At 56.6% G+C, this 13,439-nt stretch overlaps 1 protein-coding gene across 1 annotated transcript in view; it reads left to right on the forward strand.

Annotated features, from left to right (window-relative positions):
- The first annotated feature begins 695 nt into the window (after positions 1–695).
- ALX4 (ALX homeobox 4) overlaps positions 696–13,439 on the forward strand; it is a 49,209-nt gene continuing 36,465 nt past the window's right edge. Inside the window, exon 1 of the mRNA XM_045162914.1 lies at positions 696–1,391. Coding sequence (XP_045018849.1) covers positions 968–1,391 — 424 coding nt within the window. The 5' untranslated portion in view covers positions 696–967. The remainder of the gene's footprint in view (positions 1,392–13,439) is intronic.

Genomic DNA, 13,439 nt, shown 5'->3' on the forward strand with positions numbered 1-13,439 from the left:
GGTTCTCCAGTGTCTGAGTGAACATGGATTCCTCCTCAACCCTCGCCCGTGCCCTTAAGGGGAGGAAAACAGTTAACAAGAAAGTGGCCGTGCGCAGGGTGACTGCAGCGCGCGGGTGTGTGTGTGTGTGTGTGTGACTGTGTTACTTTCAAGGAGGAACCGACAATAGGGAAAAGGGGTTGGAAATAGAGCAAAAGGCACCAGTTGGGAAGACAGGAAAGTTGCGCGCTACATTTACCGTAGCAGCTGCGCGCTAAATTCGCAGGGATGTGCCCCAACGACTTGCCTGCACCCAGAAGCTAGCGGCCCCTCTGACTCCAAATGTCAAACCCTGTCAGATTTTTTGGATTGTTTTTCGTGTTGTTGTTTTTTTTAATCCATCACTAAAGTTGTGCATGCCCCCTTCCCATAGGCCGAAGCTTGGACCCACCTAGCCTCGGGAGCCCGGGGAGTCCAGAGACCTCCCTGGCCCCGCCTAGACTTGAAAAGGCCTTCAGGCGGCTCCGCGTAGAATCCCCTCCGAGTGGCGACCGAATTAGTAGCATCTCCTTAAAAGAAAGGAAGGGAGAAGGGGTAAGGGTGAGGGAGAAGGGGAGTAGGCAGAGAGGAGGAGAGGGAGACGGAAGGGAAAAAGAAAGAGTCGGGGGGTGGGGGGGGAAGGCACTCTTCTTTTTCCGGTTCAAAAACCTTAAGAGGGTTTGGGAGATCTGGTCAACTTTCCGAAACATCTGAATCTTTTTACAGTCCTCGGTTCTTTCCCTTGGCCAGCTGTGGGGAGGGAGAAGGGAGAGAAAGGAGGGGGTGAGGAGCCAGAGAGAAAGGCGTGGAGGGGAGGAGGGGGAGCGAGCAGGCCCGCGCGCAGCGCACAGCCACCGCCTCCTGGCCTCTCCAAACTCCCGGCCAAGGCGCGCGGTGGCGTCCTCGCGCTCCCGCTCGCGCCCCCGCCCGTCGCCCGCGCGAGCCAGGCATGAATGCTGAGACCTGCGTCTCTTACTGCGAGTCGCCGGCTGCTGCCATGGACGCCTACTACAGCCCGGTGTCGCAGAGCCGGGAGGGCTCGTCGCCTTTTAGGGCATACCCCGGCGGTGATAAGTTCAGCACAACTTTCCTGTCGGCCGCCGCCAAAGGGCAGGGATTCGGGGACGCCAAGAGCCGGGCCCGCTACGGCGCGGGGCAGCAGGACCCGGCAGCACCTCTGGAGAGCGGCGCCGGGGCGCGGGGCTCCTTCAGCAAGTTCCAGCCCCAGCCGCCCGCGCCGCAGCCGCAGCCGCCAGCGCCGCAGCCGCATCTCTACTTGCAACGAGGCGCCTGCAAGACGCCCCCGGACGGCAGCCTCAAACTCCAGGAAGGCGGCGGCGGCCACAACGCGGCCTTGCAGGTCCCCTGCTACGGTGAGTGCATGTGCGAATCCCTCGGGGCTGGGGACCCCTGGACCCAGGGCTCCGGGACCTTCGAAACGCGATCAACTTGCTGGAGGCGAGAGTTGGCGGGCTGGGGAGGCGCGGGGCCGAGCGGTTTGTGACTTTGGGTCGGAAAATGGGGATCGACCGCTCCGAAGGGACCGGGGGAATCCGTCCAGCCCCCTTGGGATCCTTCGGCCAAGGGCACGGAGCGTTGGCTGTTAAAACTCAACCCGGAGTCCGTTTCTCCTCCTTTTCGCCGTTTCCGCAAACCGCTTGCTTTGCGCTGCTTGCCGGGCCGGCTTCGAAGCGGATGCTTCGCAGCACCGGCTCCCGGCGTGCGGCGGGAAACAGTCGCAGCGCAACGCTTGGGCTCCGGGTTCCCGGGCCGCTGAGGCCTGACTCCTGGCCGGCTAGAAGGCTCCTCGGGAGGCGCTGCAGGTGGGAGCATCGCAGGTGCGGAGCCCGGCCGGGAGCCTGAAGCGCAGCCGGCGGGGCGCGCCGGGGATGCGGTGGCGCAGGGGAGCCAGCCGGGCGCGGGTTCGAAGACGCCCGAGGCCGCGGATGACCCGAATCGGGGTGGCTCGCAGCAGGCGAGGCGAGCGAATCGGAGTTCCCAAGCGCTTCGCCTTGGGCGATCCCGGGAGGCGGCCGGCCTCTGAACCACGCTTTAGGACCGAGCGGCTGGGAAAACAGGAAGCCACAAAGCTCCAGGCGGCGCGGTGCTGGGCCAGAGGGAAGGTTCTGGGTCCTGATTTGGGCCCAACGGGAACTCGAGGCCTAAATGACCTCCAAGCCCCCTTGAACGCGGCCACGGGACACAGGCCTGGGCCCCGGAGCGCCGCGACCAAAGAGGAGGAGAGGGCTTCTCAAGGAAGGCCTGCGGCCAGAACCTTTTCTGCTACAGGATCGGCATTGGTGAGCCCCAATCTGGCAGGGAGAGAAACTGAGACGGATGGGAGAATCTCTGGGCTAGGAGCGCTGGGTTCACACGCTCCCCCTTGGGCCACGGCCCTCACAAAGGGCCCTGGAAATGAGCTGGTTCTGACAGTACAGTGGTTTGGCTGCACTGATCCAGGCGGGATGAGACACCGGGCCGGGGGACAGAGGTGAGACGTATTGGAGGCCTTGGCGACTGGAATAACCTTAGGAAACTTCTGCGGATGCTTTTTTTTTTTTTTAATACTCAGCCTGGAGCTGGCTCCCCACAGGCTCAGAAGGGGTCCACTAAGTGGTTGTTGACACGCACAAACATTCACAGGGTCGTATTCTTGTCTATACTTGGATTCTACACAGACACACACAACCTCTTCCTTAGGAGCAGCGGGCTCACACACACACGCCTAGTACACTCGTGTGGCCTCTCAAACCCAGAGAACAGCAGGTTGAGAGCTCCGGGGCTTTCCCCACTTCCTCTACCTTGCCTCTCCACCTTCCTGTTGGAATGAGTTCAGGCGGCGTGAATCACAGCCGCAGCTCCGAAGCTCCGCACAGATGCTTCTTCCACACTCAGGCAGCTAGGGGCTTTCACCCTGTCCACGTGCCCCCGCCTGCACGCCCCCCCTGCCCCCTGGGACTCAGGCTTCCTCCCCCACCAGGCCCCTCCTGGTTCCTGTCCTTTGGGAACGTTAGGTGTGGGTATATCCCAGACGGAACGCCCCATGGACAGTTTTCCCTCCCTCTGCACTGGTTTTTCATGTTTTAGAGAAATTCCCCAGCAAGGCGTCTGAGAAAGTAGGCAAGGAGAGATCCTACGTGGCTCCCAATGTCTCATTTGGAAATGTTTTCGGCTTCAGAGGGAAAGGGGGAAAGTGTGAGACTCCTCTGAGCACCACCTCTGAGCCCTGCTGGGCCCCCACTGCCAGTCTCCATAATGCACCCTCGATGGGCAGTGGCCATGGGGCTCCCCGCTGACCTGCGCGTGAGGAGCTTCTCTAAAGCCCGGTTTCCTCACCTGCATCCCAGGGAGATGACGGTCAGGCCTCACTGGATAGTAAATGTCTCACACACACACACCCACGGCCCCCAGCCCAGAGAGACAGAGGAGTCTAGCCTGCCCCCTCCATGTTTCTTCTGTCGACCTCTGTGCTGCACTGGGAACCTATAAGCACCCGCTTGTGAGGACAGGGCGGGCACTGACCCTGTGCTGGTAAAATCCCAAAGCCGCAGGTTGGGACAAACGGCAGCTTGGAAAACACCAACAGGACTGCCATCCCCGGCTGTCCAAGATGGAGGCACTGCTCAGGGCGCGGCCGCAAACTATGGACAGCTCTGCTTATTCGTTTCCTTCTCTCAGCAGCTGCTGTCTCTCTGGCCAGGAGGAGATTTTTGGCTCTTGTAGGTGGGGGGTGGGGAGGAAAGGCACATTAGGCCCAAAAGGAGGGAACCGAGGCACCAAGAGGTGAGGTTCTGCCGCCCAGAGAGGCGGTTGCACAGAGGACAGCAGCAGGCAGGGACTCTGAAGTACACACACACCGACATGGTTCTCTCCCACTCTGAGAGTGTGTACCCCAAAGGGGGAAAGTGAGTGAGTAGGAGGGAAAAAGCCTCAGAGGTTCCCAGGAGCTTGGGAAAGGCAGAGGCAGACTCAGCTTTGGTGCCAGGCTGACTGTGGCTCGGGCCCCCACCCAGTGGGGCTTTGGCCTGGCAACTACCTTTCCAGCTCCGTTGGTCCGGGGGCCAGAGGCCAGTTCCTCCATCTATGTAACTGCTTGGAGCAAAAGTGAGGGTCTGAGGTCTCCTCCACCGGGAGCCAGTTCTTAGATCCAAGCGCTCCTTGACGGCAGAGCTGTGGGCCCGGGGGCTGCACTGGGGCCGCAGCCCGAGAGCCTGGAGCAGGAAGCTGCCTGCAGCCTCCTGTTGGGGCGGGGGGGGGGGGGGTGCTGCTCGGAGATGTGGAACTTGGAGGGGAGACACGCATCCAGGCTGCAGAAGTTCCTGCCCCTAACTGCGCCTCCACTGCTTCCCTGTCAGTACTGAAAGGGTCACGAACCAGGTGACTCCACGGTTCCCTTCAGGCATATGCATTCACTATTTTATGCAAGAGCCCCACCGTATCCTGCCTTCTGCAATCCCAACCCCACCAGGTTCCCTGGGGCCACACGTCGCACTTCCAAAGTCCCCGCCCGTCCTGGCCCATACTTAGCCGCTTGAGCCCCAGGAGACCTGCCAGGTTGGAGACCCAATGTTTTTCAGCTGCTCAAAGAGCCTCATCCCTGCAGGAGTCGGGACCCTGGCATCTCGCTCGCAATGGGGGCCAACTCTCCAAGCCGCGCTCGCCACCCCAGGTCTCGGCCAGGCGCGCCGGGACGCTTCCGAAAGCAGCCTTGCTACCTCCTTCTCTTTCGCTTTCGATTCGGTGCACGCAGGTTTTCATTGCTGGCCGATTGCTACCTTCCCATCCCGGCGCGTGAAGGCAGTGCTCTCAGCGCAGAGGTCTTGGGAGACCTGGGCCTGGCCGGAGACCCCTGGGGCGCCACCGGGGGACTGGCCTTGATTTGTCGAATTAGACGCAGTGATTGAATGCTAGATATATTTATTCCCCCCACCAGCACCGACACAATCCACACACCACGAAATATGTAAACTCCACGTGGGTCATAGTCAAATTAAGCCAAAGAACCAGGGTGTGCTTTGTGTAAGAGGGATCCCCCAAAAGACAGGGAGAAACTGAGGGGCGCGCATTAGCCTTAAGAACCCATGGATGATTGTGGGATGATGAAGGGAAAACTCAAGCGTAGGAGCTGTGACGTCCAGGATCCCCGGTCAATTGCGGGTGGGGAGAAGAGGAAGAAAGATGCTTTTAATTTTTTACTTTGTTAATTTCTATAGCCCTCAGTCTGCTGAAACAGTTCAGCCTAAACGCATAGCATCTTAAATAGAAAAACAGGAGGCCTGGATTAAAGGCCTCCTATTATTTTAAAACAGTCGATGTGTCTTTATTATAATTTATATACAGTGAAGCACCCGGTTAATGAAACGTTGGAAGAATTGTTAATTACGTGCTCACGGTGTAACTATCACGTGGATGGAGATACAGACCATTTATATATTGTATCCCTAAACGAAAACTAGGGTGGGGGATTTTTTTTCAGTTGTTTCAAGGAAATTTCAGAAGAGGCTTCGGGGGAGCCGGAGAACCTGCCCCCCTCCCGATAGTGGCGTTTCTTGAGAGAATAACCTTGCCTGTCGGGCATTTGCGCAGTCCTCACTCTTGCTGGGAACTGCCGGCTGCCCCAGGAACCTTGCCGCCAAAGGCTCTCCCGAAGTCGCTGAAGCTCCGAGTTTTGTGCGTTGCAGAGAGGGGCCAAACAGGAAAACAAGTTAAAAGTACCAAACGTAAAATGTCGCCATACTCCGTGAGAACTTTCGTTTCAGAAAGCAGCTGCGCGCGTTTCCCCGTGATCATACCTTATCCCTTGGTCCCAGCCCTTTTCCCTCTTCCCGCAAATCTGCGTGCGGCTTTGTTTCGGTGACAAATTAAAATATAAAATGGAAATATAACGGCCTTCGCGTCTACGGGGGCTGGGGGGAGGGAGGGAGGGGTCCCGGCGTTTGTCTGGGGCTTGGACTTTTCCGTTCACCTCTGGTCCAGGGTGCCCGAAGCGGCGGGAGGAGAAAGGATAGGAAAACTGCCGGGATCCCCAGCGGCTCCGAGGGCTTGGGGTGGTGACCCGCGAAGCCCGAGCTGCAGCGAGTGCGCCTTTCGCGGCCGGGAAAAGGGAGTTGGTGGGACGAATCTGGGAGGATGCCTGGCTGGAGGCAAACTCCGCGTCCTCAGCTCCCACGACCCTCCTCTCCCCACCAGGAAACCGAAGGACCGAGGCACTGGCGGTGGGAGCGTGGTCCTGTATCTGGACCCAGCTTACCCAGGTGCCACCTGGCCACATGCTCCGCCCCCTACCCGGTTCCCCAGGAGGTATTATGGTTTCAAGGCGGATCATCAGATTCGAAAACCCAGACAGGGGGGTACTCAGCTGTGGGATGATACCACCCAGGGAATTTAGAGTGAAAGGCACCCTCCCCCACCCCACCCCGCTCCCCACCCCTTGGTCTGGGGCCGTGGGCACCACTGGCCGAGACGGCTGGTCCAGACTAGAGAGTTAAGAGGGCCTTCCTTCAAAACAGGGCCTTTTTAGAGAAACATTTCTGTCTGGCCAACAAACCTTCCAGCCATAAGCTGGTGCTTCTCAGCCATCCGAGTTCCTGGTGGTCTCCCAGGGGCCTCCCACCCAGAGGTGCAGCCTGTGCCCTCTTCTCTCGCCTACAGATGGACGGTAACACCCCCACCTCCATTCCCCGGGGTAGCCGCGGGCAGCCGACGCTGTGCTGCCTGGACGGCATTCTCTCCAGGAAAGCTGACTCAGGAGTGCGACCGGAGCCTCCAGTGTGTCCATGGAGGGGTCGCGAGACCCCAGACGCACCAGCGGCCGTGCACCCCGCGCCTCCCCGGAACATTCTGCCGCCTTAGGCAAGACTCTGTTCTCTGCCCCATCCCACCCCCAACCAGCAGCTCCAAGGAATAGAGGGAGCCGCGGAAGGGGAGCTGAGGCTTGGCGGAGAGGAAAAGAGACGTGCAAAGAGGAGGCTCGGAGCTGCGAAAGGCTGGGGACTGGGCAGCGGGCGGTTTCGGAATCCAGCTCCGGGGGCAGCTAGCAGGGTCACCACAGCGCGTGAGAGGAGGGTTACGGGGAGATATAGCCCTCCCGCGTGGAGGGTCACTGACAGAGGCGCCACCACCTGCCAACTACCCTGCTTTCCCTACGACCACACCTCGGTTGGTCGTGCATTGGGAACCACAGAATTGGGGCTGCTGGGCAGGGGCGCGTTGCAGCTGTGCGTTTTAGAAAGAGAGGGAGTTGGTGCGCATTTCATCGGATTCTTAAATCAGATTGTCCTGGAGAGCGGATTTCCTTCCAAACTAGGGGTTCGGGAACCTGGGCATCAGCCCCAAGCACCTCGAAGATGGACTGCCGGGGTCCCGGGTTGGGGCAGAGCAGCAGGTTTCCCAAGCTGTCTGAGGGCAGGGCTATGGCAGAGAAGATGGAGAGGCTGTGGAAGGTTTGGGGTGGGCGCTAAGGTCCAGGTTGAGATGGTGGTGGGTCTCCACCACGCTGTTCTTTACTCCCCGCACGGCCTTGGGTCCCCTTCCCCTTCTGGATCCAGATTTTATTTCTACGAAATCCGGGAGTTTGGACAGTTTCCAAAGGCCCTCTAGGAGTTACTGTGCTGGTACCAATTTGGACTCTCCCTGCTCCCCCGCCCACCCAATTTCCCGGCCCTCCTTACCCTCCTCACTTTTCTTTTGTCCGGAAGGAAGCTATGAGCACATCCCAATACCTTTACTGGTGCAGGCGGAGGCCTGGGAGTGGGTGTGAGCCTGAGTCCCGCGTGACTGTGGGGTGGTGTTCCCGGCTCACACTCATCTGTCCTGGACCAGGGTGTCTGTCCCAGGGTGATTCCAGGGACCATACATGCGTACCAATTCACGTGCATGCCTATATGGAAGCCTTGCGTGCCTCCTACCACTTGCAAGGATGCACCCAGTATAGACAGCGGTGTGCAGTATAGACAGTGCTTGCAAGGATGCACCCAGTATAGTCAGCGGCATGCAGGTGAGAATGAGAACCTGCATGGGATCCTGTGCGCCCCCCTCCCCGGGGGATGGACCGTGCTTGTGGTCCGTGCAACCACCAGTCTTGGGCGAGGAGGCAGTGACAAAGAGCCTGTGCTTCATGACCTGTGGCCTTCCCTGTTGCTGGTTGTGGCTCCCCGGGGAGGCAGAGTCTCCCTGGGGCCCTTGGGGGTGGAACAAGCCCCAGAGGCTTCCTAGAGCTCTCACCCAGCCCACCCACACCACAGTGGGGCCTCCTCCCACCTCCAGCTCTTGAGCATTTCCTCAGTTCTGAGGAAGAGAAACCAGCCTGAACACCATCTTTATGCGAGTTGCGGATCTTATTTGGCAAACGGAGGCCTGGGCTTCTCTGGTGGCTCAGTGGTAAAGAACCCACCTGCTGATGCAGGAGACACGGGCTGGGGCTCGATCCCTGGGTCAGGAAGACCCCCATGGAGAAGGAAATGGCAACCCCCTCCAGTATTCTTGCCTGGGAAAATCCCATGGACAGAGGCAGGCTACAGTCCACAGGGTTGCAAAAGAGTCTGACACGACCTAGCCACTAATCAACAACAAACTGAGGCCTAAAGAGGAATGGAACCCCACAGGCAAGTCAGTGGGAAGGAAGGAAGGACTGCAGAGGGTGGAGAAGGAAGAAAGAGTTGGGGGCTACCTGTGCCCCCTCTCCCACCGTCTCCTTTCACTGTAATCCGTCCAGTTAGCCACACACTCTGTGTCTCATGCACAGTAGATGCTTGCCCCTTCCCTCTCCTTCAGAAATTAGATGGGCTCCACCGGGAGCTCCTGGGGTTGCCAGGGCAACAGAAGAGCACCTGATGGGATTGCAGAAACTTATCCCCAAATGTGACCCAGTGGGGCAGGGACTCCTGCTCTCTGCCAGGCTCCCTGACCCGGGTTTTGTTTCCTAAGTGTGTGGAAACCCGGCAGTGAGAGCCCAAGGGCATTAGCTGAGGCCACATGACCTATTTCCTCCTCTGAGGCTGACCACCTGCCAGGTCGGGGACCTCAGTTGAGGCCCGGAAGTCAACCCTCCAACATGATGGGTCCTGGTGTCGGGATGGGTGTCCCGCCCAGTGTTGGAAGAGACGCCAGACGCCTCCTGGCCCAAATGCCCAGTTTTCACAGAGAAGGGGACCTAAATGCCTAACTCCAGCTCCTCACCAGACTTTGCCTGTCCCTGTTCCAGGCCTCCTGGGGGATTCTGTGAGGCCCTGGACACAGCCTCTACCTTCAGGTCAGGATGGGGAGACAGACTAGTAGCTTGGTTCACTGCAGTTAATGGGTTGGTACTGGAGAGGCGAAGCCCCAACTCAGGCTGGGCGGAGAAGGGCAGCCGGCTCCCAGATGGGTGGAGCTTTACCCCATAAGGGGAGGGCTCAGAGTTGCCTCAGACCACCTGGATCTTCTCTGGTGGCTGAAAAGCCCGTAGCTGCTTCTTTGCTTTCTCCTTCCCCTCTCCATGGCTTCTCTGGACATCAAGAGCTCTGGGTTCACATGTTGGCTCTTCCCTGGAAATTGCCTGTGTTTTTGAAATGGTCTGCTTATCTCTTTAGTTTATTTCTTCATTTGCAAAATGGAGGCTGTGTGGGGCAGTCCCGCCTCTGTGGGAGGAAATGTGAGGATGCAGAGAGGTGATATGCCTGCAGGGTTATCCTGCAAGGTGGCCAAAGTCTGGACTAAGGGATGCTGCCTTCTCATTTCATCTTGCAGATGATGAAGGTATGTTGAATGGTGGTGGCAGTTGGGGACCGGGGGGGGTGGGGTGGGCTGTATTCTGATCAGGTTTCAGGGTAAGAAAGGAAACATTGGGGCCTTCCTGGGTTTGTGGGCCTCCCTGATATCCAGGGACTTCCCTGGTGGTTCAGATGGTGAAGAATTCGCCCTCAATGCAGGAGACCTGGGTTCGATCCCTGGGTTGGGAAGATCCCCTGGAGGAGGGAAAGGCTACCCACTCCAGTGTTCTTGTCTGGAGAATCCCCATGGACAGAGGAGCCTGGCAGGCTGCAGTCTATGGGGTCACAAAGAGTTGGACACGACTGAGCGACTAAACACAGCTCATCCTATCTCAGATGACATGGGATGGAAAGATTTGGGTTTACAAACATGGCCCCAAAGAGCTCCTCCCATCCTCCTGTCTGGAGGTGCAGTGGTGGCAGGTGGGGTGGCGGTGGCTGGGGAGGAGGTCAAGGATGGGCTTGGGGCCCCGGCAGGTCCGAGTCTAGACCTGACCCTGTGTCCTTGGGCCTAGCTTCTTCCCTGTTCAAGTGTCCGGCTGCGTTGGGGTCAGGTGTGGCATCGGTGCCTCATAACTGTTGTGAGGGATTGCATCTTAAGTCCCAGAGGTCCCAGGATCCTGCCAGAACCTCTGATCAAGGCAGGGTGGAGCTGAAGACCGCATGAGGAAATACCTGCCTCCTGGGAGGGATGTGAGACCGCCTGAGGCTTTTGTCTTACAAAACGGTTTTGTTTCCAACTGTTTTCCCAGAGCCTGGAGCAGGGCTTGCTACACAGGGCAGGTGCTCGGTGAATTTTGGGAAGGAAGAGAGGAAGAGAGGGAGGGACAGGGGAGGGAGGCAGGGAGGCGGGAGGCAGGGAGGAGGGAGGGAACCTTTCCATCCTCCTTCCCTTCCTCCTCCTTTTGAAGGAGGCGTGGTCATGGGTGGGAACCCGACTTCTAGTTCTCTTCTACCCTGGCGAAAAATATTTCCTGCGGGGACCCTTCTGAAGTGTGGTAGAAGGAGACCTTGAGTTGCTCTGTTCTGCACAGGCCTGGTGTCCTCTCAGGCTCCTGCAGTTAGAGGAGCACCGTGGCTGCAGTCTCCTGGGCCGTCTCCCCCTCACCCACCCATATACACCCTCCTCTCCTCAGGGCTCCCCCCTTCCCTGCAGTGAGTTCGGGGCCCCTGGTTCTTCTGCTGACGCTCCTCCCTGGGTCCTCCCCCCTCCACTCAGTCCCGCCCCTCCCCAGGGTTCTGAGATTCCCCCCGCCAGGGGATGCCCCCCTCCGCTCAGGCCTATATGCCGTCCTGAGCTCACAGCCCAGATGAGAAGAAACACTGAGACCTGAGCCTGGGGTGGAGTCAGCCCTCACGGTGGCAGAAGGGCCCACCCCCCCCCCGCCACCCCAGTCCCTCTGTAGAGAAGGAGTTGGGCATAGACGGAGCTGTGAGAGGTGTGCTGCCAAAGGCTCCTCCTTCCCATCCGACACATGCTGCTGCTGGGTTGTGCCCTGTGTTGTTGGCTGTGAAACACTGGGCAGTGAGTGAGGGCATTCCTGCCCACGGGGAGCTAAATGTGCAAACATGGCGGTTCTCAGGAAAAGTGCGAATGGACTGGGACTTAGTGGGTAGGGGCATTTGAAGTGGGCCTTGGAGGTTGAATAGGAGTTCACCAGCTGGAAGAGCTGGAAACAGCACTCTAGAGTCAGAGAGAACTGGGTCAGGAAAGTACGTGGAATGCCTGGGAAAGAGCAGGTGTGTGACTTGCGTGGGCGTGATGGGTACAGGCAAGAATCAGCCTGAAGAACGGTGGGGGCAAAGCAGAGGGGGCCATTCACTTTCTGACGAGGGGTTCAGACTTTGGGAAGCCCCCTGGAAGCCTCTGAGCAGTGCAGTGAGAGGCTGCGTCCCCAGACTTAGTGCAGCCTCTTTCAACATTCAAATCTTTATTTTAATTAGGGATACTTTTTATTGTGGTAAAATATGTGCTGTGCTAAGTCATGTCTGGATTTTTGTAACCCTGTGGACCATAGCCTGCCAGACTCCTCTGTCCATGGGATTCTCCAGGCAAGAATACTGGAGTGGGTTGCCATGCCCTCCTCCAGGGGATCTTCCCCACCCAGGGATTAAACCCGCGTCTCTTGCGTCTCCTGCATTGGCAGGTGGGTTCTTTACCGCTAGTGCCACCTGGGAAGCCCGTGGTAACATAAAATTTACCATTTTAAGGATTTAAAATGAACAATTCACTGGCATCAAGTACATTTGTGGTGTTGTGTGACCATCACCACTATTTCCAGAACCCTTTCATCATCCCAAATGGGCCCATTAAACAATAATTCCCCATCTCCCTCTCCTCCCATTCCCTGGAAACCTCTGTTCTACTTTCTGTCTCTGAATTTTCCTACCCCAGGCACCTCATAGATGTCGAATTACACAATATTTGTCCTTCTGTGTTTGACCATTTTGTCAAACCATTATTGACCTTTATTCTTTGACAATCTTTATTTATTTATCTTTGATCTTTATTCTGACAACCATTATTGTCTTTCTTCTTTGGAGAAAGAAGATTTATTTGCCCATTTTTGGGCAAATATTTATAAATAGATAAATATATATTTATTTGCCTATTTTTGAATTGCATTCTTGGCTTTTGTTGTTGAGTTGTAGGAGTTTTATGTATATTTTGGATATATCTACATATGTGTGTTAGTTGCTCAGTCATGTCTAACTCTTTGCAACCCCATGGACTGTAGCCCATCAGGCTCCTGTGTTCATGGAATTTCCCAGGCAAGAATACTGGACTGGGTTGCCATTCTCTTCTCCAGAGCATTTTTCTGACCTAGGGATCGAACTCTGGTCTCCTAGATTATAGGTGGATTATTTACCATCTGAGCCACCGGGGAGCCCTATATATATATATATATATATATGATAATCCCTTGTCAGATATCTGATTTGCAAATATTTTGTCTATTGCTGTCTTCTCACTTTCAGGATAGTGTCCTTTTGATGCACAAAATTTTTTAATTTTGAAAAAATCCAATCTGTCAATTTTTTCCTTGGTTGCTTGTGTTTTCATTGTCATAGCCAAGAAATCATCACTAACTCCAGTGGCAGGAAGGTTTTCCTTATGTCTTCTTCTAAGAGCTTTATAGTTGTAGCTCTTAGGTCTCGAACCACGCTGAGTTAATTTTTGTAGATGGTACAGGATAAGGATCAATCTTTATTCTTTCATATGCGGATATCCACTTTTCCCGGTATCATTTGTTGAAAAGACTGCCCTTTCTCCATTGAATGGTCTTGGCTGCCTTGTCAAAAATCCATTGGCCATGTATTTGAGAATTTATTTCTGGGCTTTCTATTCTGTACCACTAGTCAATGTCCCCAGTGTGGCATGGCCTCCTGAGATGAAGGTCCAGAGTTCTAGAATATGAGGAACCTCATTAAGTCATCCTGCTCAACCCCTCACCTCCAGGCCAACGACTGACCCGCCAAAGAGATTCGGCTCTGGCACACATTTGTTTTCCAGGAGCCAGAGTGGATGAGAAGCGGGGGAGGGCAGAGCTAGTGGCGAGGGTGCCCACGCCCCAACCCTGGCCTCTGAGTAGGCCTGTGGCCATACTTGGGAGCCCCCGTGTCCATCAGCTGAGTCTCCCGTGAGGACATGGCCTTGGGGTAGGTTCTCAT

The sequence above is a fragment of the Bubalus bubalis genome, chromosome 16, assembly GCF_019923935.1.
Source record: "Bubalus bubalis isolate 160015118507 breed Murrah chromosome 16, NDDB_SH_1, whole genome shotgun sequence".
Taxonomy (NCBI): domain Eukaryota; kingdom Metazoa; phylum Chordata; class Mammalia; order Artiodactyla; family Bovidae; genus Bubalus; species Bubalus bubalis.